Source organism: Moschus berezovskii, chromosome 18 (assembly GCF_049115385.1).
Source record: "Moschus berezovskii isolate FMDL1 chromosome 18, NW_MosBer_1.0, whole genome shotgun sequence".
Lineage (NCBI taxonomy): Eukaryota > Metazoa > Chordata > Mammalia > Artiodactyla > Moschidae > Moschus > Moschus berezovskii.
In genome coordinates this window covers 67,389,127-67,416,288 of record NC_142477.1, presented here as the reverse complement: position 1 = coordinate 67,416,288, position 27,162 = coordinate 67,389,127, and the positions used below count along the sequence as shown (strand labels likewise).

The following is a 27,162-nucleotide window of genomic DNA, read 5'->3' as shown; positions in this document are numbered from 1 at the left end:
CTGGAAGAGACCAGGAATCTTTTTGTTTGTTTGTTTTTTTAGCTTTCAAAGCTTGTTTTAGCAGCACATAGCATATTCTAAAAATCAGATTGATAAAGTGGTTAGGTGGGCAAACCACATGAACTGGCAAATTAAAAAAAAAAGAAATTTCCCTTAAAAATATTAAAAGACATTCAACCTCCCTTATTCTAAGAAAAATTTAAACTACACTGAAACACTATTTTTAATCCATCAAATTGGCCAACAGCCATAGTTTGGACAATATGATCTGGGGAGGCTGTGGGGAAAGAGGCACTGGTGTATATCGTTTAAATTTTAGTTTAAGGCAGGACAAGAAAAATTAAACAAAATTCTCTCTGTGGGCCTCCTCCCTCCCTAATATGCAGTGTGCATCTCCATTACACATTAACCACAGCTTCTCAAAGATGGAAGCACCTGCTCAACCATAAAGATCCTTTTCTTTCTTTCTTCTGAGGCTGGCAGTGTAACTTCTTCAAACAATAGGGTTCTTTTCCAGTTCTGTAGGGGGTCACAGTGACTTGTCGCTCGATTTGTACCTGCTTACCTGGACTAAGTATGCTTTGTGGACTTTATGTGAAGTATCAGTTTGTCATTTAGATATACAGTCCTTTGTCTCAAAAATGTACATGACTGTGCCTTTGACTTCTAATAGGCAGAACAGTCCTCAGAGCTTTCTGAGAATCTGCTTCCTGGATTATAATCTTCAGTTTGGTTTGTATAAAATTCCTTCCCCCTACCCCCACACCCTTTAACTATTCAGTAGTTCATTGAATTTTCATCAACAGTGGGAGTAAAAGATGGTACTCAAAAAAAAAACAAAACACTACATACTGAATGACTCCAATTATATGACATTCTGGAAAAGGCAAAACTATGAAAACAATAAAAGTAACAGTGGTGATCAGGGGTTGGGGGGAGGGAGGGACAAATGGGCAGAGCACAGGAAATTTTTAGGACAGCAAAACTATTCTGTATGATAGTATCAATATAATGGTGGGTACATATCATTATATTTATCAAAATTCATAGAATATGCAACCTTTGGATGATAATGACACGTTAATGTTAAGGTTCAGTTGTAACAAACCTACCGCTGTAATGGAGGATGATGCCAGCAGGGGAGGTTGTGCATGTGTCCGAGCAACAGGTATATGGGAACACTCTGAACTTTCTGCTCCATTTTGCTGTGAACCTAAAGCTGCTTTAAAAAAATAAAGTATATTAAAAATTTTTTTTAAGTCACCATTGCTGTAACCAGAAAAACTAATGTGTTCTTGAAGTTCAAAAATGGTGACTAACCTGGAGTCTACTATACAGAGTGAAGTAAGTCAGGAAGAGAAAGCCAAATATTGTATATTAATGCATATATATGAAATTTAGAAAGACAATACCGATGACCCTACATGCAGGGCAGCAAAGGAGACATGGATGTAAAGAACAGACTTTTAGATTCGATGGGAGAAGGAGAGGATGGGATGATTTGAGAATAGCACTGAAACATGCATATAACCAGGCATAAAATAGATGACCAGTGCAAGTTCAATGCGTGAAGCAGGGTACCTAAAGCCCCTGGGTTTTGACAACCCAGAGGGATCAGGTGGGAGGAAGGTTCAGGATGGGGGCACACATGTATACCTGTCACCAATGCATGTTGATGGATGGCAAAAACCATCACAATATTGTAATTATCCTCCAGTTAAAATAAATTAGTTGAAAAAAAAGTAAAACTCCTATTTAAAAAAAATGGTGACTAGAGTCGATGACATTGCATTGTACAGTTGAAATTTACGAAGAGAATAGAACTTAAGTGTTCTCACCAAGAAAAGGAAAAGTAAATATGTGAGGTGCTGGATGTGTTAACTAGATTGTGGGAATCCTTTCACAGTGTACACATACATCAAGTCATCACACTGTAAACTTTAAATATTTTGCATTTTATTTGTCAGTGACAAACGGCAACCCACTCCAGTATTCTTGCCTGGAGAACCACTTGGTCAGAGGAGCCTGGCAGGCCACAGTCCATGAGGTCACAAAGAGTCTGCCACCTGTACCTTCAGTAAAGCTGGCGGGGAAGAAAGCTCAAAAGCAACAGCAGCTTAGATTTCTAGTACGCAGTCACTTCATTTACATTTAGAGAAACAGCAACTTTCTATGTGAAAATCTACAATGCTAGATTCTCATTCTGAAGCCATTCAAGAGACACAGGTAGACTTTTTGGCTACTTTCCTACTAATATATTTCATTTTCCTTTATAATTATATTTAAGAAAGAAATGTAGAAAATGGACAAAGAATTCCCATGGTTTAGAGATTTTATTAAAATATAAACTTTCCAAGTCCTCTAATTCCAAGAAGTTTCCCCAGAATACCTGATGATGAGATTAGAAAATGTCAAATGCAGGATAAATTACTGGTCATATTGGTATGAATTTTGTTTGGGGAAATGGTATGGACCTAACAGAAGCAGAAGATATTAAGAAGAGGTGGCAAGAATACAGAGAAGAACTGTACAAAAAAAAAAAAAGAACTGTACAAAAAAAGATCTTCGTGACCAAGATAATCACGATGGTGTGATCACTCACCTAGAGCCAGACATCTTGGAATGTGAAGTCAAGTGGGCTTTAGAAAGCATCACTACGAACAAAGCTAGTGGAGGTGATGGAATTCCAGTTGAGCTATTTCAAATCTTGAAAGATGATGCTGTGAAAGTGCTGCACTCAATATGCCAGCAGATTTGGAAAATTTGGCCACAGGACTGGAAAAGGTCAGTTTTCATTCCAATCCCTAAGAAAGACAATGCCAAAGAATGCTCAAACTACCGCACAACTGCACTCATCTCACATGCTAGTAAAGTCATGCTCAAAATTCTCCAAGCCAGGCTTCAGCAATATGTGAACTGTGAAATTCCAGATGTTCAAGTAGGTTTTAAAAAAGGCAGAGGAACCAGAGATCAAATTGCCAACATCCATTGGATCATGGAAAAAGCAAGAGAGTTCCAGAAAAACATCTATTTCTGCTTTATTGACTATGCCAAAGCCTTGACTGTGTGGATCACAATAAACTGTGGAAAATTCTGAAAGAGATGGGAATACCAGACCACCTGACCTGCTTCTTGACAAACTGTATGCAGGTCAGGAAGCAACAGTTAGAACTGGACATGGAACAACAGACTGGTTCAGATAGGAAAAGGAGTACGTCAAGGCTGTATATTGTCACCCTGCTTATTTAACTTATATGCAGAGTACATCATGAGGAACACTGGGCCAGAAGAAGCACAGGCTGGAATCAAGATTGCCAGGAGAAATATCAATAACCTCAGATATGCAGATGACACCACCCTTGTGGCAGAAAGTGAAGAGGAACTCAAAAGCCTCTTGATGAAAGTGAAAGAGGAGTGAAAAGGTTGGCTTGAAGCTCAATATTCAGAAAACGAAGATCATGGCATCTGGTCCCATCACTTCATGGGAAGTAGATGGGGAAACAGTGGAAACAGTGTCAGACTTTATTTTTTTGGGCTCCAAAATCACTGCAGATGCTGATTGCAGCCATGAAATTAAAAGATGCTTACTCCTTGGAAGGAAAGTTATGACCAACTTAGATAGCATATTAAAAAGCAGAGACATTACTTTGCCAATAAAGGTCCATCTAGTCAAGGCAATGGTTTTTCCCGTGGTTATGTATGGATGTGAGAGTTGGACTTTGAAGAAAGCTGAGCGCCGAAGAACTGATGCTTTTGAACTGTGGTGCTGGAGAAGACTCTTAAGAGTCCCTTGGACTGCAAGGAGATCCAACCAGTCCATTCTAAAGGAGATCAGTCCTGGGTGTTCATTGGAAGGACTGATGCTGAAGCTCCAATAGTTTGACCACCTCATGCAAAGAGTTGATTCACTGGAAAAGACTCTGATGCTGGGAGGGATTGGGGGCTGGAGGAGAAGGGAACGACAGAGAATGAGATGGCTGGAAGGCATCACTGAGTTGATGGACATGAGTTTGAGTGAACTCCGGGAGTTGGTGATGGACAGGGAGGCCTGGCATGCTGCGATTCATGGGGTCGCAAAGAATCGGACATGACTGAGCGACTGAACTGACTGACTGACCAGGAAAATGCTCTGACTTTTCTCTACTTGTGGATTTATTTTTTTATAAGTGTTGGCATTCATACTCCGCAGAATTCTCATCCAGGCCCCTTCTTGATTAGTTCTTTCTAGGTTGGAAATGATGAAAGGAGCTGAACCTGAGACAGCGAACTGCCTCAATTCCCAAATTCTGTTTTATTTTCCTGCTCAGTTTTAATCACCCTCCTGTCTTCATACCATGTGATTACTCAGTCCATTCCGTTTTTTTTGGCATGTAGCACTGCTTTATTTCTTTGGGGCTGCACTGGGCCTTTTCTGCTGCATGCGGTCTCCCTTTCTCTGGCTGTGGCGAGTGGAGGGCTGCTGTCTAGCCCTGGTGCACGGGCTTCTCAGTGTGGTGGTTCCTCTTGCTGCTGGGCACAGGCTCTAGGTGCATAGGTTTTAGTAGTTGCGACTGGTGGGCTCTGGGCACTTGGGCTTTGGTAGTTGTGGCACAGAAGCTCATTAGGTGTGGCTCATGGGCTCGAGAGCATGCAGGCTTCAGTATTTGCGGTGCATGGGCTCAGTTGCTCTGTGGCATGTGCAATCGCCTCCGATCAGGGATGGAACCAGTGTCCCCTGCGTTGGCAGGCGGATTCTTACACACTATGCCACCAGTGAGGTCCAGGTCCCATGATTTTTGTCTTGTATTAATAAAACAATGAGTGTTGTCTACCCTCCAGTTCTACAAGGATCAACTCATTGATTGCTAACCTCTAGGACACCGTGTAGAATTCAGGACAAAGAACAGGAGCACTCAGTGCTTTGGGAGAACAGGCAAACAAAAACGGCCCTTAGATATACTTTGAAAGTGAAAATGAAGTCGCTCAGTCGTGTCCGACTCTTTGCGACCCTGTGGACTGTAGCCCACGAGGCTCCTCTGTCCGTGGGATTCTCCAGGCAAGAATACTGGAGTGGGTTGCCATTTCCTTCTCCAGGGAATCTTCCCGACCCAGGGATTGAACCCAGGTATCCCACATTGCAGGCAGACGCTTTAACCTCTGAGTCACCAGGGAAGCCCTAGATATACTTTAGGAAATGTTTTATGAATCTGGATTCTTGCATCCTCCAATACTTAGAAAAGCACTAAAATATCGTTAAGTGATATATCTATTCCCCTTAACTAAAAGTAAACTTCTACTAAGACATATGCTGGATTGCACATACTTTGTAGCCAAAATCTCATATATACTGGCCTCTTCGTCCCTACGTCTTCATCTTCGGAGCACTTCCTCAGAGCTTTCTGAGACTATTAGTGCTCCATAGGACACTGACTAAAACTCAGCTCTCAGCTGTTACACTGTACACCTTTCTTTAGTCAACAGCCTATACCCTGAATGCTATTGTTTGGCTGTTTTCATGGACCTGTGGAGCACAGCACCCAGTTCTACCTCATCTATTGTATCTTCTTAATATCCTTATCTTACCTAGCCTTTGACTCCTTTCTTGTCCCATGTACCTTGTTCCTGACACTGGCTGTACATCTGTGAGGCAGAGCTCAGTATGCATGACAGCTTCCTGATGTGTTGCAATACAAAGTGCCCAGAACAACTTGTGGATTTTATGATTAAAAAAAATCTGAAACTACATTTAATAAAGCACTTAGATCTAACTTCTGGTTTGCCAGAAAACAGAGGTGAAACAAGCTATGTAAACTACTAGGAAGCAATCGGACAAGTCAGAAGAGACCTCTCTACAGGGCAGTTGCTTCCTTTGACAGTGACTGTTAAGAACTTGTAGGGGGTGGGCGGGGGGGAAGGAAAATATAATCTGTTGCAGCTACTCAGTTCAGTTCAACTACAGATCTTTATGAACGGGTTACATCCCAATAAACCCATCCTAAGTTGAAAATATCCTAAGTCAAAATGCATGTAATATACCTAAAGGAGATCAATCCTAGGTGTTCATTGGAAGGACTGATGCTAAAGCTGAAACTCCAATACTTTGGCTACCTCATGCGAACAGTTGACTCACTGGAAAAGACTGATGCTGGGAAGGATTGGGGGCGGGAGGAGAAGGGGATGACAGAGAATGAGATGGTTGGATGGCATCACCGACTCGATGGACATGGGTTTGAGTGAACTCCAGGAGTTGGTGATGGACAGGGAGGCCTGGCGTGCTGTGATTCATGGGGTCGCAAAGAGTCGGACACGACTGAGCGACTGAACTGAACTGAATCTTAAATGTGCTCAGAACATTCACATTAACCTAGTTAGGCAAAATCACCTAACACAGCCTATTTTATAATATAATAAAGTATTGCATATGTCATGTAACTTACTGACTACTGTACTGAAAGTGAAAAACAGAATGGTTGTAAGTATATTGGTGTTTGCTTCTGTGACTGTGTGGCTGACAGATGTGGCTTGCTGCTGCTGCCCAGCATTACTATAGATCATGAGAGAGTGTTAGCCCAGGAAAAGATCAAACTTTGAAGTATGATCTGTACTGAATGCATATAGCTTTTACACCATCATAGAGTTGAAAAATCCTAAGTTGAATCATCATAAGCAGGGGACCAACGTATGCTATTGTAGAAGAAAGGCAGCCATAGATACTGTGGGTGTGGCTTTGTTCCAATAAAACTTTATTTACAAATTCAGGCAGCTGGTAAATCAGTTTGATATAAGGAAAGAGCCAACCAAAACAACCATCACTCCCACATTTTTGAGAAAAAAATGTTATTAGCAAAGACACCACTAGCCTGGATTTTAAGACTATGACTGTTTGAGATGTAAAATATTTCGGTCTCCAATTGAGAAAGCTGTACAGATGGGCATAATCTCTGATGCCCTCTTCAGATATGGTCAAAGTTAGTAATGGACAGGGAGAACCTCCCAAGGGGCAGAGTGAAGGACCACAGATAAAGAACTTCTTCCTGACAGCAGAAGAAGAGCCAAATCCAAAGGTGTTCCCTGTCCCCTTAGAAGGGGCACTTCCTTTCATTTGCCAAGCAGTATTTCAGAATTGCAGCAGTCCTTGTCACCATTATTTGCTGACTGTGTGAAGCAACATCATTTGTGTTTTCAGGTCATAGGGTCTCCAGGTCAGGAAGAATCCATCTGAACTTACTGGAGACTCTGAAACTGGTATGCCTGGGTGACACTGTTAGCTTACCATCTTTGGGGAAACTTGCAGTTAGAAGATGAATAACTTTTGGAGATCTAATGTACAACATTGTGATTCTAGTTAACAGTACTACATTACACACTTCAAAGTTACTAACAGGATAATCTTAAATATTATCACCATGATAAAGAAATGATAATTATGTGACAGGATGAAGATGTTAGCTAATGGTGGTCAGATCAACAATGTTGTACATCTTAAACTTGCACAGTGTTATGTATCAATTATATCTCAATTTTTAAATTTTTTTTAACAGAAACTGCTTATTTGGCTGCACCTGGTCTTAGTTGCCACTGCGGGGTCTTCAGCTGTGGCACGCGCTCTCTTCACTGCAGCCATGTGGGATGTAGTTCCCTGACCAGGAACTGAACCTCGGCCCCCCTGCACTGGGAGCATGGAGTCTCAGCCACTGCACCACCAGGGAAGTCCCCTCCATTTTTTTAAAAAGGCAAAAAAAAAAATCTGTAGTGAGTTGAACTAAAATGAGATTTATCTGAATAAAATACAATTGACAGTTGAAAAAAAAAAAAGATGTGTGTGGATATGCTTTTCTAATTTTCTAATATTTTGCTGACAAATACACAGAAGTATTACAAATGAGAGCTGGGATTTCCAGGAATGTCATAGAAAAAGTGTCCATATTCAGTAGAAGGCTGGACTAGATGTCTTTTGGGACCCTTCCAAGGCTAAGATTTTCAGATTTAGACTATGCCATTCACTTTATTATATTTAAAACAATAGATTCCATGTAACACTTAACTCAAGCTAAAAAAAAAAAAAATTGCAGTATTAGAATTGTTCCAAAAGCACTGAAAAGCATTTCACTTGAAATTTCTATTTAAATGACATTAAAAACAGAAACAAAAAATGTCAAACTATAATTCCTATTAGATCATTGTGAGATTCTTCTCAAGCTGCAGAACAGTTTCCTTGAGGGCAGGATCCTCTGCCCAGTTGACTTTACTCCCCAAAATGAGGTTCTGTAATTAAAAAAAAAAAAAATTGTTTTAAAATTAAAGTTCTAAGCAGTTTAAAAAATTTATCAAGATTTTTAAAAAATCGTCTTTCACTTATCAAATATTTACAGAACTAGGTATGAACATTTACTCTGTGATGATGGGAAAAAATAGTAAATGAATTCTTGTATCTTTATTTCTATTTTCAATAAGGCTTCAACCTTGATCACCATAATGCTAGGGAAATATTTACAATGTTTATAACGATTTTTCTGCTTTGCCAGTTTTTGTAGATAGTTTTTACCCCTTGCTGTTGCTGCTGCTGCTAAGTCACTCCAGTCGTGTCCGACTCTGTGCGACCCCACAGACAGAAGCCCACCAGGCTCCCCCGTCCCTGGGATTCTCCAGGCAAGAACACTGGAGTGGATTGCCATTTCCTTCTCCAATGTGTGAAAGTGAAAAGTGAAAGTGAAGTCGCTCAGTCGTGTCCAAGCCTTAGCGACCCCATGGACTGCAGCCTACCAGGCTCCTCCATCCATGGGATTTTCTAGGCAAGAGTACTGGAGTGGCTTGCCATTACCTTCTCCGTTTTACCTCTTAAGGAAGGATATTTGAAGTATTTCCTAAAGGAAAAAGATTACAGTTAGGGTTCAGAGTTCATTTTGCATTTCTACAGTGAAAAACAATTAAATTGTAAGTAATATGCATTATTTTGATAGGTAAAAGAGCTTAATTCTCAGCCCTTGCAAAGTTCCAAGACTTTGACAAAGGTGAAGATTATTTTTGTGGTAGGCAATGGAGGACTGATTAGTTATAATTAATGAAAATTCTGGTCATTATTCTTTGAAAAACTGCAGCTCAATGATAGAGTTAATTCAGTTATATATAAAAATATGAAGCCTGAAAATAATAGAATTAATCACTTTTAAAAAGTTCTTTACCCCCCTTCCTACTTTATATAAATATTACCTGGAACACATGTTGAATAACTGTAGTAATCTGTATCTCTGTCTCCAGGTTTTGTTGTATGGTCTTTATTTTGTTCGAATTTCCCATACTATCCAAATCATCTTTCTGTTTGTTCTTTTCAGTCTGTATTTCTAAAAGCTTTCTTTCTGAAGCTTGTTTTAATTCTGTTGGGTTAAAAATAAAGCAATATACTATATACGACAACTCCTATAAACAAGAATCTTGAAAACTTATGAAGCAGAACAGTTCCTGATTATTTCAGTCAAGGGAAATTTTTTAATATGCATTTTAGGTTGCAATTCTGTTCTGATATGGAAATGATTTCTCTGGTGCAAAACACCAATATTTTAATTTCATACTTAGCAATGCCCTCTGTGAGACGTTCAAGCGTGCAGGCATGACAGCGATACTGTCTACAAATGTCTGCTGTGGCATTGTGTCAGAGGGCTTCCTCTGGGTTGCCAAAAATTAGGTGATATATGTAAGGAAATACTACCCTCCCTTAATTTACAAAAATTACATATCAATAAATTTTCAAGGAAAGGTAAGATCCCCTTCTCCAGGGATAAATATCATCAACCATTTTTTTTGTTGTTGCTGAAATATTCTGAGAATTACACTAGAGATCTTCCTTTCATCTTCAGTTGAAAATATCCTAAGTCAAAAATGTACCTAATCCACCAAACATCACAGCTTAGTCTAGCCTGACTTAAACATGCTTGGAACACTTACATTAGTCTGCAATTGGGCAAAACCACCTAACACAAAGCCTGCTTTATAACAATATATTAAATATCTCATGTAATTTATTGAATACTAAAAGTGAAAAATATAATAGTTGTAGACGTATTGTTTGGTTATTCTCGTGATCACGTGGCTGCTGCTGCCTGGCATCACATGAGACACTATAACGAGCCCAGGAAAAAAGCAAAATTCAAAATCTGAAATCAGTTTCTACTGAATGCATATCATTGTAAAGTAAAAATATTGTAAGTTGAAACAGCATAAGTTGGGGACAGACAGTATTAAAAAATATAAATGGATATATCTCAGGAGCTCAGTTCCTTGACATTGATGTATCAAAAGTAGGCTGTAATGCAATGGAATAAAAGCCAAAGGGTGATTAGACAGGTGACAGGACTACTTCTGACTCTGAGATTACTTACAAAAGGCAAATCTAGGGGCTTCCCTGCTGGCTCAGTGGTAAAGAATCCACCTGCCAATGCAGGAGACAAGAGTTCGATCCCTGATCCGGGAAGATCCCACGTGCTGTGGAAGAAAATAAGTCCATGTGCCACAACTATTGAATCTGTGTTCTAGAGCCCAGGCACTGCAACTACTGAGCCCACGTGCCAAAACTACTGGAGCCTCTGTGCTCTAGAGGCTCTGCTCCACAAAAGAAGCCACGCAATGAGAAGCCCAGCACAGCAACTAAGAGTAGCCCTCACTTGCCACAACTAGAGAAAAGTCCGTGCACCAATGAAGACCCAGCACAGCCAAAAATAATAAAAATGAATAATTTTTTAAAAGGCAAATATACATAGTATTTTAAAATAGTAAATCATGCCTATAACTGTTAAATGAAAAAAGGAGTAATACAGAATAAAATTATGCCAATTTTATAAATAAAAAGCACTGAAGGTCAATTATCTCTTGATAAAATAAAAAATTTAATTTTTATGTATATTTTTGTTTTCAGATTCTTTATAGAGAATATGTAGAACTAGCCTTAGTTCTCTCTGAAATAGATTTCAATAAAACATTTCAATAATTTCAATGCAAAAAGCCATGTCATGTTAAGTTAAACTACAGAACCATATGTATCAAGTGATCATTTAAAAATTATGTACCAAAAAAATAAAATTATGTATGGACTTCCCCAGGAATCTGCTTGTCATGCAGGGGACATGGGTTTGATCCCAGGTCTGGGAGGATTCCACATGTCGTGGAGTAACCAAGCCCTTGCACTACAAGTCCTGAGCCTGTGTGCTGCAGCTACTGAAGCGTTCACACCTAGAGTCTGCGCTCCACAAGAGAAGCCACCACAACAAGAACTGAAGTACTGCAGCAAAGAACATAGCCTCTGCTCACCAGTTAGTGAAAACTCCTCGCAAAGCAGCAAAAACCCAATGCAGCCGAAAAATAAAATAAATAATCAATTAAAAAAAATTATACATATAAATGTTTATGTGGGTGTGGAAAAAGGCCTGAAATGATGTATATCAAACTGTGGTCACACAAGAAGGAGGTATGGCTTTCACATTATACTTTTCTGTATTACTTGATACTTTCCCCCCACTGAGAATGTGTTAATTTTTGTGATTCAAAGTTCTAAAACAATGGATCAAGCAAATTGCACTTTATATACTACTCTTTAAATTGCCACGTCCAAAGTTTTAAGAAAATTAAAAAAATTTTCTGTGATTGGGAGATCTTCATATTAGGTGAAAAATATGTTCTTGGGAAAAAAAAGAGCCAAAAAGTGTTCTACATACGCAATCTCTTCTTTCTAACATCAAGCAATTTTTCCTCCAAATCCCAAGTTTCCTGTTATTAGAAATAAAAAGATTAAGGCACACAACCTAAGAACACAACTATAATATTTAAATCATCGAATTTTATCTATTCATATTTTCTAGAGCTTCAGTTTTCAATTCCTCTATTTTTACACAGCAAAAGGGAAAGAAAGAGTAGCTTAAATGATAAGTAGATAATCAGTCAGAAATAATGGAACTATGAAAAGAGAGAAAACTTAAGGATACGAATTCCAACCATACCAGTCTTTGGGCAATCCTGTTTAATCACATACAGTACCCAGCAAGAATGTGTTACTGAAATCATGAGAATGCATAAGCAGCTTTATGTTCAAAATTACCTGCTGTGATTTCATTATTAATTTATTCAGATTCAATATTTGTTTCATGTTATCCACGAGCACACTGAAAAGGAACAAAAAATACGATTTATTAAGTTTAAAAATTTTCATTAATTAAGAAACCAGTTAGTATATATACACTTTCATTATACGCAATGTACACTTGAATATAGTCATTTTTTAACAAAATAAGTCTAGAAAAGTGTGGTGTAAACTAAATTTCTGATGCATTTCCCTAGAAAAATTTTTGCTCATAGACAACAAGGAATATAAAATTTAAGCATGCAGGAACATTTCTTTTTTTTTTTCTTGGCCATACCCCATAGCATGTAGGATCTTAGTTCCCTGACCAAGGATTGAACCAGTGTCTTCTGCAGTGGAAACACCGAGTCTTAACTACTGGACCACAAAGGAAGAAGGAAGTCCCCAGGAATATTTCTAAAAATCTCATACTTAGGGAGAAAAAACCCTAATAACTTGCTAATACATAGGCTTTTTTTTTTGGAAAAGAACTTTAGGATTTTTAAAAAATTAATTAATTTGGCTGTGCTGGGTCTTAGTTTCGGTACATAGGATCTTCCATCCTCATTGCAGCATGTGGGACCTTTAGTTGAGGCACATGGGATCTAGGTCCCTGACCAAGGATCAAACCCGGGCCCCCTGCATTGGGAGTGCAAATTCTTAGTCACTGTTCCACTAGGAAAGTCCCTAGATGTTAGTTTTCAGACCAGTTTTAGGTTCAGGGCAAAACCAAGTAGAAGGGAAACCCGTACACCCTCTGGCCCTACACTTGCACAGCCTCCTCCACCAGAGTAGCCCATCTGTTATAAATGATGAACCTACACTGACACATCATTGTCATCCAAAGTCCAGAGTTTACATGAGGGTTCACTCCTGGTGTTGTACATTCTATGCATTTTCACAAATGTATAATGACATGTATCTAACTATATCAGACAGAATAGTTTCACTGAATCAATTGCTTTTATTCCCCATTTCTTCAACAAGTATTTCTGAGAGACTACCTCATGTCAAGATTGTGCCAGGCACCAAGATTATAAAATAGAATAAAACACAGTACCTGTTTTCAAAGAGGAAAGAATCTTATGGGGGAAAAAATAAATCCACAACCATCATTATGACTTCATTAGAATCAGTAATAGATATGAACCCTTGTAGTTGTGGAAAGGGTAGAACAAGGAAACTCTGAGTCTTAAAGGATATAAAAGTACAATTGATCTTTGAACAATGCAGGTAGAGTGGGTGGTTAGAGTTACCAACTCTCCACACAGTCCACAGCACTGCTACCTCTGCCTCAAAAACACAGGAATTGAATGACTCACCCAAGGACAGAAAGCTAAAACAGTCTGGATCAAACCCTGGTTCATTGATTCTACACACTGTGACCTCTAAATAAATACAAACTTTCCCCCATACTTAAAGATCTGTAAGATGAAAATACAGGTACTATATTTATTGAAAAATAAAAAAACCAACACAAAACACCTGCACAGAAGTGGACACAAGCAGTTCAAACCCATGCTGTTCAAGAGTCAAGTGGAATTACGAAGAATTCCTAACAAGCAGTTTCGTACAGCTGGAGTAAAAGGGTAGAAATAAGACTGGGCAAGAAGAGTAGTTCTCATATTTCCTAGTGCCACCATCCTTTGGGAGGCTTGTTGTATGTGCATTGCCAGCTTCCTGTCTTAGGATTGGATTATAGATGACCTTGAATGCCAGAGTCTTTATTTTATATTCCTTGGTAAATTTTATAAGTTGCTCATTTCAGCCCATGAAAAATGAGGAGTATATTTCCTATCTCATTGGGTTATTGTTGGCTTAAATGAGATAGCATTGTTCTTGTCTTACAAACAAAAGTTAACTTTCAAAAGCTTCCTTCAAAATTCTAGATCATCTGGATAAAACCTCCATTGATTCTCAGGGTCCCAACCATTTGGAACAGGATGTCAGTGGGACTATAAAATTTGTAATGATGAGAAGAACCTACTTTTCTTATTTCCCAGATAAAGGTGGTCAACAGTGACAGATAATTAAAAAAAAAAAATTTATGGAACTAATCATTATGCGATCTCCCTTACTGCCATCCTTACCAAACCCAGAAAACATAAAACAAACAAAAAAAGCCATACCTAGTCTTGATGTCAATCTTCTCCAGGTGTTTTTTAAGTGCAGTTGAAAGCTGCATCCTATAGAGGAAAAAACTCCATTATAAAACATGGATAACATTTTTGGTACAGTGAAAAGAATATTTAAAAATACAACAAAGATTGATTTCTGTTTAAATGTAACATAAAACAAAAGTAGGTTTTTGAACAGTATTATATGGGAGATAATTTGGTAAGTCAGTCACAGAAACACGGAGTCACACCAGGAGAGATGGTGCTGTTATGTGTGGTCGTGCGCGGCCAGGCAGATGGGCTGAGCTGACCCGACGCCTGCCTGAACCTGCTCGCCAGACCATCCACCAAGGTACAGGGCTGGGAGGAAGCAATAAGGCACTACAGAATGTGATGGTGAAATACAATTAAGTATTGCTATAAGTTACATATGGAGTATGTAAGAGAATAAAGAGAATAAACCTAAGAATTCTCACAAGTAAAAAATTTTTTTTCTATTTTTAAAATTTTGTATCTATATGAGATGGTTGATGTTCACTAAACCTACTGTGATGATCGTTTTAGGATGCATGTAAGTCAAAACACGCTCTACACCTTAAATTTATACAGTTATTGTTTAGCCGCTAAGTTGTGTCTGACTCTTTTGTGACCCCATGGACTGTGGCCTGCCAGGCTCCCCTGTCCATGAGATTTTCCAGGCAAGGATACTGGAGTGGGTTACCATTTCCTTTCTCCAGGGGATCTTCCTGACCCAGGGATCGAACCCATGTCTTCTGCATTGGCTGGCGGATTCTTTGAAACTGAGCTGCCAGGGAAGCCCAAACTTATACACTGTTGTATGTCAATTATATCTCAATAAAACTGGAAGAAGAAAAAAAGGCATACAGATAAGCAGGCTCAAATTAGGTAGAGTTAGGGAATACAAGCCATACTCGACTATAAATTTTAAAATATGTCTATGTATAAGCAAGCACTATAATTTGTTTTTAAATTCAATACCTAGTAAATAAGTAATAATAAAAAGGCAATAAGCTCAGCAATATTAGTCATTTCATTAAAGGGGATATCTTAATAGCTCTGATCTTAGTCAAAAAATATCATCTATATAATGAGCCAGCACATTAAATGAGGGAAAAAAGTTCACTGCTAGAAGTAATTAAAAGGACTTTAACTATTTTCAATTAAATGTAAATAAATATATCTGGGAAGGTCAGAAATACAAGGGAAAAACTATTAGAGTCATTCACTGAATTGAGATTATTAATTCAGATCATAAGTCTATAATAGAGACTACGTTTGTTTTATTGACAGCTGTATACCAGCGTCCAGCACAAAGCTCCGACACAGTAAGCACTCAAATATTTGGTGAATGAATTCTAAAATATAGATGCAAAGTCTAAAATTAAAAATACATTTAAACTCAATGACAATTCCTTTACTCCATTAAGAGTTACTGGAATAAATATGAGACTTCCCTTCTGGCCCAGTAGCTAAGACTCCAAGCTCCCAATGCAGGGGCCTGGGTTCAGTTCCTTGCTGGGGAAATAAATCCCACATGCTGCAACTAAAGATTCCTCGTGCCACGACTAAGACCTAGCACAACCAAAAATAAACTGTATAATCCTTTCAAACACCAAATGTGATTTAACCTCACACTTCTACTGTCTTGATTGGCATTTTCTTATTAACCCTGTCTTATGCCACCTCATGCGACGAGTTGACTCACTGGAAAAGACTCTGATGCTGGGAAAGGTTGGGGGCGGGAGAAGGGGACGACGGAGAATGAGATGGCTGGATGGCATCACTGACTCTGTGGACTTGAGTTTGAGTGTACTCCAGGAGTTGGTGATGGACAGGGAGGCCTGGCGTGCTGTGATTCATGGGGTCGTGGAGAGTCGGACACGACTGAGCGACTGAACTGAAGTAACTTCAAATGAAAACATTAATGATGTAACTTTTCTCTCAGGGCTCAAAATTTGTGGGACCATCAACTAATTAATCATCATTTTGATTAATTCAGACTAGTGGTAAAGAACCCACCTGCCAAAGCAGGAGACATAAGAGACTCCAGTTCAATCCCTGGCTCGAGAAGATCCCCTGAAGGAGGGCATGGCAACCTGCTCCAGTATTCTTGTCTGGAGAATCCCACAGACAGAGGAGCCTAGTGGGCTACAGTCCGTAGGGTTGCAAAGAGCAGGACATGACTGAAGCAACTTAGCACACACACATTCCACCTTGACCCATACCCATCTTGCATATTTAAAATGTAATAATTACCTGTCCAACGCAAGCTTTTTCATTTCAAAAGCAATTTTTGCCTCTTCAACTTCATTTTCTAGTTCTTCAATTTTACTGCCAAAGAAGCATGAACCAAAGAATGTCAGCAATATCAGATAAAGTAACTACTGGAATAAATGTATAAAGTAAATCTTTGAAGAAAGTAAAATGTTATCTGTTAGCTAAATAATAGTATTCTACAGGATCCCACACTGACACATTTACAGATTTGGTAACCTGATTCCCACTGAGTTACTTTGATAAATATCTTAAAGTGGGGCCGATGCCAAGAGTGCTAATGAGGTATATCACTCATGTGCATGTAAGTATATCCCACATCAATAACTTCTCAATATGTGCATGACAAATTACTTGGAAAAACAAAGAAAGGAAAAAGAGAGACAATATTATAAGATGGATAATATTATTAAATCTGTAAAAACCACAACTAAAATTTTAAAATATGACATACGCTTCAATTTGCTTTTCCTGCATGATTTGTTCTGGAGTTTTTTCTTCATCTACAAATAAATAAATTTTTGAAGTTAGTAATATTTTATAAAAGCATTGTCCAACAAAAATATAATGTGAGCCACAAACGCAAACCAAATATGTAATTTAAAATTTCTAGTTTCCACATTACAAAAGTAAAGAAAAAAATTATTTTTAATATAGCTTATTTAACCCAGTAGATCCAAAATAGTCACTTTAACATGTAAGGAATTTGGAATTACTGTTGAAATAGTTCACAATCTTTCCTTCTGTTCGTATTTTACATTTAGTCTTTCTCAATGAGGAAAGACCATATTTCAAGTGTTCAATGGTCATGTGGAGCTAGTGACTAACATATTAGATAGCACAGATTAGAATGACAGAAAAAAAGTAAAAAAATCAAGATCAATGTAAAAAAATAAAAACTATGTCTAAATATAAAAAAATTAAAATATGTAAAATTACATCCAAAAACACAGAATAATTAAGGATAAATTTAACAAAATACATGTATGCATGACCTCTACACTAAACACTATCAAATAGTAAAATGGAAAGATATACTACCTGCATGTACTGGGAGAATCATGGCTAATATAACAACTGCTAATACAACGAATTCACCCATACTGATCTGTGTGCTGTGTTGTGTTTAGTTGCTCAGTCGGGTCTAACTCTTTGTGACTCCATGGACCATAGCCCACCAGGCTCCTCCGTGGGGATTCTCCAGGCAAAAATACTAGAGTGTGTTGCTATGCCCTCCTCCAGGGGATCTTCCTGACCCAGGGATCGAACCGGGGTCTCCTGAAGTGCAGGTGGATTCTTTACCAGCTGAGCTACCATAGTCCCACTCAAAATTCCAGAAATTGACAAGATGATTTTAAAAAGCATATAGAAAAATAAAGGACCAAGAATAGTCAAAACAACTTTGACAAAGAATGAACTTGAAGGACTTACAGTAGTTGATAATCAAGACTTATTATAAAGCTACAGTAACTGAAACAGTGTGGTACCATTGTAAAGATAGACAAATTTCTCAAAGGAACAGAAGAAAAAGTCCAGAAATAGACCTACACATATACAATGGATAAAGAAGTCTTTTCAACAAATGTCAGAAAAACTGAATTTACACATGAAAAAAAAATGAACCTTGACCCTTACTTAGCTCACACTACACACAAAACTTAACCCAAAATGAATCACAGTATTGAATGTTAAACTTAAAACTTTAAGACTTCTAGAACAAACATAGGAGAAAATCTTTGCAACCTTGAAGTAGTCAATTTCTTAGAACTCAAAGACCACAAACCACAAAAGAAAAACAGTGAAAAACAACACTTCATAAAAATTAATGCCTTCTGCTCCTGAAAAGACAGTTAAGAAAATAAAAAAGCACAAATTAGGAGAAAATTTCTGCCATATATATATATATACACACACACACACACACACACACACACGTATATTTATTCATCTGAAACAGGACTGTATTTTTTGAAAGAAATGAATGTTTAAGAGAATATATAATATTTTCATTTTTAATTAAAACTCAAACTCATTAAGACTAACAATCTAACTAAAAATGGGGAAAGATTTGAAAGGACACTTCAAAAAAGTAAATTACCAATAAGACATGAAAAGATGATCAACAACATTAGTTATTAGGGAAATATAAATTAAAATCACATAAAATATATCACTACATATTTACTAGAATGGCTAAAATTTAAAAAGACTAACAGTACGAAGTTTTGGAGAGGATATTGAGTAACTGGAAATCTCATACACTGCTGGGGAGGAATCTGCCATAATGGTATAATTATTTTAGCAGTTTGGTAGTTTCTTAAAAAGTTAAACATACACTTACCATATCACCTTGAAATTTCACTTTTAGGTATTTAAACAAGAGAAATGAAAGCAAATGTCCACAAAAAGATATACAAATGACAACTGTTTATTTTTGAGGGGCAAACACTGGAAACAATTCAAATGTTCATCAACAGGTAAATAGATTAACAAATTGTGGTGCAGTCATCATAAAATGTACTTCACAATAAAAAGGAATGAATTACTGAAAAGAACATGGATGAATCACAAAAATGCTTCACTGTGCAAAAGTTGCCAGACACTTTGGGAGTGACTACTCACAGGTTTGGGCTTTCTTTAGAGAGTAATGCAAATGTTCTGCAATTAGATAGTGGTAATTGTTATACAACATTGTAAATAATACTAAATGTTACTGAATTATACATTTTAAAATGGTGAATTTTGTTGCGTGAATTAAGTCACAAAAGAAAGATGTTAGAAAAAAAAGAAAACCACCATATAAATACATTTACATCAAATTCTAGAACAGTGTTGTCCAAAAGCACTGTTCTGTGATAAATGAAATGCTTAATATCTGCACTGTCCAATATGGTAGCCACCACCCACATTGTGGCTGAAGCATTGGATAAGTGAGTAGTACAACTAAAGTTAAACCAAAGTGAAATTAGTCAGTTGTACTAGTCACATATCAAATAAGTTCATCTTCTAAGTCTGTGAGCCTCTTTCTGTAGAAATGTTTACATTTTTTATTTTAGTGGTGATCTTGATTAAAGAGATGTATACATTTGTCAAAACCATCAACTTGGGCTTCCCTGGTGATCCAGTGGTTAAGAGTCCACCTTGTAAGGCAAGCGATACTGGTCTGAACCCTGGTTCGAGGTTTAGTTGTGGAGCAACTAAACCTGTGTGCCACTATTATTGAGCCTATGCTCTAGAGCCCAGGAGCCACAACTACTGAGCCCAGCGCTGCAACTACTGAAGCCCATGCACCTAGAATCCACGCTCTGAAAAAAGAAAAGCCGCCGCAATGAGAAGCTTGCACACAACTGAAGACGAGCCCCCACCTGCCACAACTTGAGAAAGCCAGCATGAAGCAATGAAGACTCATCACAGTCAAAAAATAAATCTTTAAAACAACATCTACAACAAAAAACTCATCAAATTATACCCTTAAAATAGATGCACTTATTATAAAAAAAAAAAAATCCTTCAAGCAATAAAGTCTCAGTATTTTTTAGTAGTAAACACTAATCAATTTTAGATACATATTTTCTCTTCAAAACTAAAACCTAACTTTTTATGTGTGTGTTAGTGGCTCAGTCATGTCCCATTCTTTTTGACCCCATGGACTAAGCCCTCTGTCCATGTCAAGAATACTGAAGTGGGTTGCCATTCCTTTCTCCATGGGATCTTCCCAACCTAGGGTTCAAACCCAGGTCTCATCTCCTGCATTGCAGGCAGATTCTTTACCATCTGAGCCACCAGGAAGCCATAAACAATCAGTCCTCTCCTTTAGCTGTAGAAATTCTAGAGTGCAGACTATTAAATCTACTCAAGTTTTCATATGTCACAACTCCTGTAAAATTAGCTATACAGGGCAAACAAGAACTGCATGAGGAGGCAGATTCTTATCACTTGGATTTTAGCTCTAAGGTCATCTTCTTGAAGAATCCATCTCGGACTAGTGTATTTAAACAAGCCCTTCCCTCTTATCATACTATTATTTCCTTCATCACATTTACCTCACCTTGTAATTATTTCAACGTCTCTTTGCTTACCGGTTTTGCTACATAGAATTTAAGCTCCATGAGGATAAAGTCAGCCTTGTTCAACACCATATCTCCATTCCTACCATCCATTCATTCAACTATGATTGCATGATTACCTCTAGAGATAATTCCTCAATGGTTCAAATTTTGAATAGCTTTTCCCCTACACCTCATCGTTTAAGATCAGTTATACTTTTTTATATGTTATGTGGGCTCTCATGCCAGTAAAGGAGAAGGCAATGGCACCCCACTCCAGTACTCTTGCCTGGAAAATCACATGGACAGAGAAGCCTGGTGGGCTGCAGTCCATGGGTCACTAAGAGTCGGACACGACTGAGCTACTTCACTCTCACTTTCCACTTTCACGCACTGGAGAAGGAAATGGCAACCCACTCCAGTGTTCTTGCCTGGAGAATCCCAGGGACGGGAGCCTGGTGGGCTGCCGTCTATGGGGTCGCACGGAAGTTGGACACGACTGAAGTGACTTAGCAGCAGCAGCAGCAGCATGCCAGTAAAAGGATTAGACAAGTCCTACTTCTCATCTCTAAGATAAATGTAATTTGTTTAATACAAGGAACACGGGCTTTGGAAAGAAGGACACCATTAACTCCCCCAGGGAATGACAGTGACCTACTGATCATCTTTGAGGTCAGCATTTTTAAATTGAATTATAGTTGATTTACAATATTGTGTTAGTTTCAGGTATACAGCAAAGTGATTGTTATACATATATATTTATATATATAAATGTAAGTACTTTATAGATAATATATATTCTTATGTAGGCATTATTGATGTTACAAAAGGGACATGACTTTAGAGGCAGTAAGGTCTGATTCATTTCCTAACTCCTATGGTTACTAGCTATAGTAAGCAGAAGAGAGGCTGGGGGCCCATCTTTTTTTTAAGGTTTTGTTTTCTTTTGTTCTGTTTTTTGCATAAGATGACTTTAGAAACCCTAGAATGGGGATGGAAAACACACCAGAAATGCCTTCTGATATGTGGCCTTAAAGTGAGCTTGAACAGAACACAAAAATTATCGACATTCAAACATGGACTCAGGGAAGTAACTAAAACATCTATGAGGTGCCTAGGCTTCTCCACAATTCTTGATTCAACACAGTGTACTATTTGGTTTTATTCTGTAAGCTTATTTCATAGAGAAATAAAAAGTAACCAAAATCTATCTTTGTGACCCAAGGGCTTATAATAAATTAGGTAGTTATTACTTAAGACGACTAAACCCATCATTTAACTACTCTCTTGGCCCTGAGATTTTTGGATTAATAATTGTAAAAGATACATTAAAATTTTTTATATAGAATTGAAAATTGTCAGTCACACTTTTATGCCTATCTCCCTTCTGCTCTCATGTCATTAGTCCAGTGTTTCTCAAAGTATAGGTCTCAGATCACTTGCTCAACAATCATCTAATCTCCTAACTTAATGTTCAAGTTGTTGATGGTAGCTAAGCCCACAGGAATTTCCAATCAATAGAGCTTAATTTTCCTGAATTCCTAACACCCCCCCCTTCCCTAGATGAATAATTATAAAATTGATCTTTTCCCTGGAGTACTGTTCATCATCAAACTCACAAAACCTTATTTGAAAATGAAAATCCTTACTTGCATCAACCATTGATTTATATTCCAAGAGTTGTTGTTTGGTCTGTGCTCTTAGCCTGAAAACAGATAAGAAGAGAGTTATATAATTATTGAGGTTTTATTCATTACTATATGATAAATCAACTCATCTTTGTTGGAATCTGATGCAACAAAATGAGTATAAATACACAGCATTAAAATCTTCCAGGGACTTCCCTGGTGGTCCAGCGGTTAAGACTCCGTGCTCCCAACGCAGGGGGCCCAGTTCAACCCCTGGTTGGGAAACTAGATCCCACATGCTGCAATGAAAGTTCCCTCCCACACATGGCAACTAAGACTTGGCACAGCTAAATAAGTAAATATATATTTAAAAAAAGATCTTCAAGGTTGGCCTCATTTTCTTTAAAATACAAGATGTTATGCCTCAGAAAAATACACAAAATGAAATACAGTAGGAAAACAGCATCTGTAAGGAAAAGTTAAAAATTTGATTTTTAAATTTATTTTTAATGGGTCACACTAAAATAAAGCTTAAAGAGAAGACTACACAAAGAAACAGATCAAAGTGGTAAACCCCCAAACAGTAATGAGTTACAGATTGAAACATTCTTAAGAGATACAGAAAAATATCAAAGATACTAATCCTTGGATAAATAAGTAATTTATATAGTTTCTTAGTCATCCTATGACTCTACTTACTTAAAAATCATACAAAAAATGGGTAGAAGAGCTATAGGTAAAATGATAACTACTTATTAGATGTTTCACATTTACCTGGTAACTCCCCAGTTCTGAGTTTGTTTTGTGACTCTGAGATCTAGTTAAGTAGCTAAGGAACATTAAACAAAATTTTAAAGCTTCCCAGCGTAAGTTGCCGGTTTTAAAACTCCAAACGAAAAGAGCAATTTCTTAAGAGTTTAAGTAAGACAGCATTTTATGATACACTGAAATAATAATTCATTTTTAGCTGAGATGGAAAAGGAGATGTTATATCTTTAATATTTTATTATTTCATATTGTAGGTAGAAAGGGATTTTTAACTTATTCATTTTGCAGAAGTGTTTCAAAGACTTTTACACAAAAGAATGTCTTTCCACATCAGTGAGTAGTAGTGTTCACCAGAATTTTCTGAGAACAAAAAGATGAAGGCAAGTCCATAAACTTGGTCAAAGGTCAAAGGAATGGGAAGTGGGTTATTATGTCACCTCCAGAGTTCCTGCTGCCTTTTTTACTAAATGCTGTTCACCAGTTGAGTCAGGTGGACTTTTGTGAGAGAATAGTGTTTGGTGGCCAGGACCTCTTTGGGGCATTTCTTCCTTAGTGTAATATATAACAGATGGGAATAGGGGAAAGTAATACAGGAAAGTTACTCGTTCCAGTTCAGGATCTGATGAAGCCCTTATATGCCTTCAGGAAACCCATGGGATCTTCTAGCCATGAACAGTGGCTATTATGGTCATCTGGAATTGACCCTAGACTATATGAGCACTTTCCTATATAGCTCCGAGAACTCTAGATAGGAATTCACCAGATCCAATGGCCCATAGATAAAATGAATGGGAATAGTTAAAAGGAAAGAACTCCCACTCAGTGTCTTCTAAACTTCTTCCTATATATATTGTAAGAGACTATTGATAACTAAATCCCCATCATTGTTGCCTATCTCTGCCCACAGGTCCCATAACTCACTCTCAGAGGGTTGGGTGTATGGCCCAAAGACTGGGGTGACACTTTGAGAGAATACAAAGAAGTTCATCAGTCACGTGAGGATGGGTGACAGCATGCCTCCATCCTTGAGAAAATTCTGAAGGAAAGGATGGTGAGTCTTGGTAAATACAACTCCATTTGACAGACTCTTTGTGGTAAGTCAGCCAGATCAATTCCACTTGAACCCACAGAGCAGCTCCTGGGCAACAGTATCTCCATAATAATGAGACAAAGGTTGATCCGGTGGTTCTGGAGTGCCAGAGGCTGCCAAAATGGCTCCAAGAAGCTGACCTGCCCCCAAATGGAATAGTTTGGGCTCTAGTTGTCAGTGATGCCAAAGCCAAAGAAATTAAGAGCAATCACTTGATGAAATCTGAGGGTAAGAACTACCCACGTCTTGTACCAATCAGAGCTGGATGTTGGAAAGTCATGTAAAAGCATGACTATCTCGAGACCTCCAACCATACCCACAGAGTTTTTAATAGAAGATGTTCAGTCCCTTGTAGGTGAAAAACTTGCCTAGCAACTTTCATGAGTGAGGAGCAAGGGGAAAACTGCGGGAGTAGGGAAGGAAGGGTAAGACCTGGGCTATAAGATTCCACGTTTGGAGGAAACTGTTGTGCATTTGTAGGGGGGTAATTTTGAAGGTGAGGTTGTGAGGTTTATTATTAGGTAAGGCCTTTCAAAGCAGTGATGAAGTTGAAATACATACAGTTACAAAGCTTATTTTTTAAAAAAAATTCCCTTGTTACGATTTAGGTCTGCAAATTTTTTTCTGTAAAGGACTAGAAAGTAAATATTTTAGGCTTTGTGAGTCCCATAGTATCTACTGTGGACTTCCCTGGTGGCTCAGACGATAAAGAATCTGCCTGTTAAAGCAGGAGACCCAGGTTCGATTCCTGGGTTGGCAAGACTTCTGGAGAAGGGAATGGCGACTTATTCCAGTATTCTTGCCTGGAGAATTCCATGGACAGAGGAGCCTGGCAGACTACAGTCCATGGGATCACAAAGAGTCAGACACAATTTAACGACTTTCATTCACTGTCACTCATGGTATCTGCTGTAACTACTCAACTCAGTCCTTGCAAGGTGTGCTCCAATAAAACGTTACATAAGGAGACTGAAATTTAATTTCATATAATTTTCACCTGTTACTAACATCTTGTAACTTTTTCCCCAACCATCTAAACACATGAAAACTAGTCTTGGCTTGAGGGGTCACACAGAAACAAAGAGTAGGATGGATATGGCCCAGGACCATAGTTGCCCACTGGAGTAGAAGACTGATGTCCTTTCTCATTAAGTCTTTTCCTTAGCAACGTAGACATTGCTTCCTGGTAGAAAATACAAAACACGCAGCTTCTGGCTTGAAAAGGGTCATAGCTGTAACAGAGAAGGGCAGAGAAACCTCCCTCCACTATACATCTGGGCTTGGATGCAACCCACGAAGGGCTTGAAAATCAGGACTGCAGGGCATGAGTGGGTAAGAAAGGCGACGTTAATTATAGCTCCGTAGGCCCTTTGCTAAACGCTGACCCCATAATATCTCTTTTAATTCCCACAGCAACTTAGCTAGGAAGCTGTCATTTTCCCTCTCTTTTCCAAGACGAAGAAAGAGGCTTAAAGAGCTTAAGTGAATGCTCTAGTCACCAGCCATTAAGCGATCGACATTGAATTAAAACTCTAGACGTTTTCGGCAAAGAGGGGAGCTCTTGGATAAGACGCCCACTTGGCTCCTGGCCAGTCGGTCAGAGGGAGCAACCTGAGCAGCAGGGTCATGCGGTCCTCTGGGCGCACCGCCGGGGCGCCAGCGACCTGCGGCCGCCCGCCTTCCCCTCCGGAGTCCGCAGGCTTGGCGACGGCTTGCTCCTCGGACTGCGTCTCCATCCCGGGCGCGAAGAGCTCCCACTCAGGACTAGCGGACTCTCCCACAGTCAGGGCCGCTTTTCCCGCCACAAGACTGATACCCGGAACCAGCCGGAAGGTCTTGGCGCGCGGCCCCGCCCCTTCCGCCTCACGGCCCCGCCCCTTCCTCCCCGTCTCTGGTTGCCATGGTTGCGGCTGCGCCTGCTTTTATTCCCGCTCTAGTAATTAAAGTTGTTCGGTCGCCCAGTCGTGTCCGACTCTTTGCGACCCCATGGACTGCAGCGCGCCAGGCCTCCCTGTTCCCAACCGTCTCCCAGAGTTTGCCCAAGTTCAAGTTCATTGCCTGGGTGATGCCATCCAGCCTTCTCATCCTCTGACGCCGTCTTCTGCCCTCAGCATTTCCCAGCATCAGGGAGTTTTCCAATGAGTCTTCTGTTCGCATCAGATGGCCTTAGGCTTTCCTTATGGCTCAGCCGGTAAAGAATCCGCCTGCAATGCGGGATTCCCTGGATCTCTGGGTTGGGAAGATCCCCTGGAGAAGGGAAAGGCGACCCACTCCAGTATTCTGGCCTGGAGAATTCCATGGACTGTGTAGTCCGTGGGGTCGCAAAGAGTCGGACACGACTGAGCGACTGTCACTTTCCACTTTCAGCTTCAGCATCAGTATTTCCAGTGAATATTCAGGGCTGATCTCCCTTAAAGTTGACTGGTTTGATCTCCTTCATGTCCAAGAGAATTTCATGAGTTTTTTCCAGCACCACAGTTTAAAGGCATAAATTACAGACCGCTAGTAAAAGTTAAGCGTCAGCTCTGTCCAGATTGGCTAAGAGCTATGCTGCAGCCATTTGGGGGCACTCTCAGGCTTGTGGCACCGCGACCTGGAGGGGAGAACCCCGACATCAATGGACTTTCAGCCTTAGAGCTGGGATAGCGGTTCTTGATCCATTTTAGAATTCTCCTTCCATCTGCTGCCCTGGAAGATGGGTGTGGAGGACAGGCTGGCAGAGATAAGCATTGGAGAGTTTTGTTCTGAGCTCATTCAGTCCAGGCCCCTCATTTGGCAGAGAAACCAGAGGCCCAAGTTCGGAGATACCCACTGCCCTCTAGGAGGCAGTGCAGACTTTCAGTGTGAAATTCAGCTGTAAGATTCGAACTTTTTATTTCACTTTTTTGCTGGGGGAGGCTGTTGATCCCTGATTAGATAACCAAGATCCCACATGCTGCAACAGGTTTGCGTGCCCCCGTGTCAGTTTTTTTGATCCTACAGATTACAATCGACCTTTCTCAGCTGAATTTAATGCTCCAGTGCTTAGCTGAGCAGTGACCAGGTAATGGAGAAAATGCAGGGCATAAATGCCTGATTGGTTTGTAGTTTTTCACTATGATCAGTCCCATAAGTGACACGATCTTTGTGGCAC

At 39.1% G+C, this 27,162-nt stretch overlaps 1 protein-coding gene and 1 pseudogene across 1 annotated transcript; both read right to left on the bottom strand.

Annotated features, from left to right (window-relative positions):
- Window positions 1–7,779: 7,779 nt before the first annotated feature.
- CENPH (centromere protein H) lies at window positions 7,780–25,876 on the bottom strand. The gene is made up of 9 exons (XM_055421931.2): window positions 25,641–25,876; window positions 22,193–22,248; window positions 16,952–17,000; window positions 16,480–16,554; window positions 14,215–14,271; window positions 12,065–12,128; window positions 11,685–11,736; window positions 9,190–9,353; window positions 7,780–8,244 (listed from the first exon to the last, which is right to left on the bottom strand). Exons 1-9 carry the CDS (start codon window positions 25,763–25,765, stop codon window positions 8,152–8,154), a joined length of 735 nt encoding a protein of 244 aa, XP_055277906.1. The 5' UTR covers window positions 25,766–25,876; the 3' UTR covers window positions 7,780–8,151.
- LOC148775005 (mesoderm-specific transcript homolog protein pseudogene) lies at window positions 22,256–25,259 on the bottom strand (annotated as a pseudogene).
- Window positions 25,877–27,162: the final 1,286 nt, after the last annotated feature.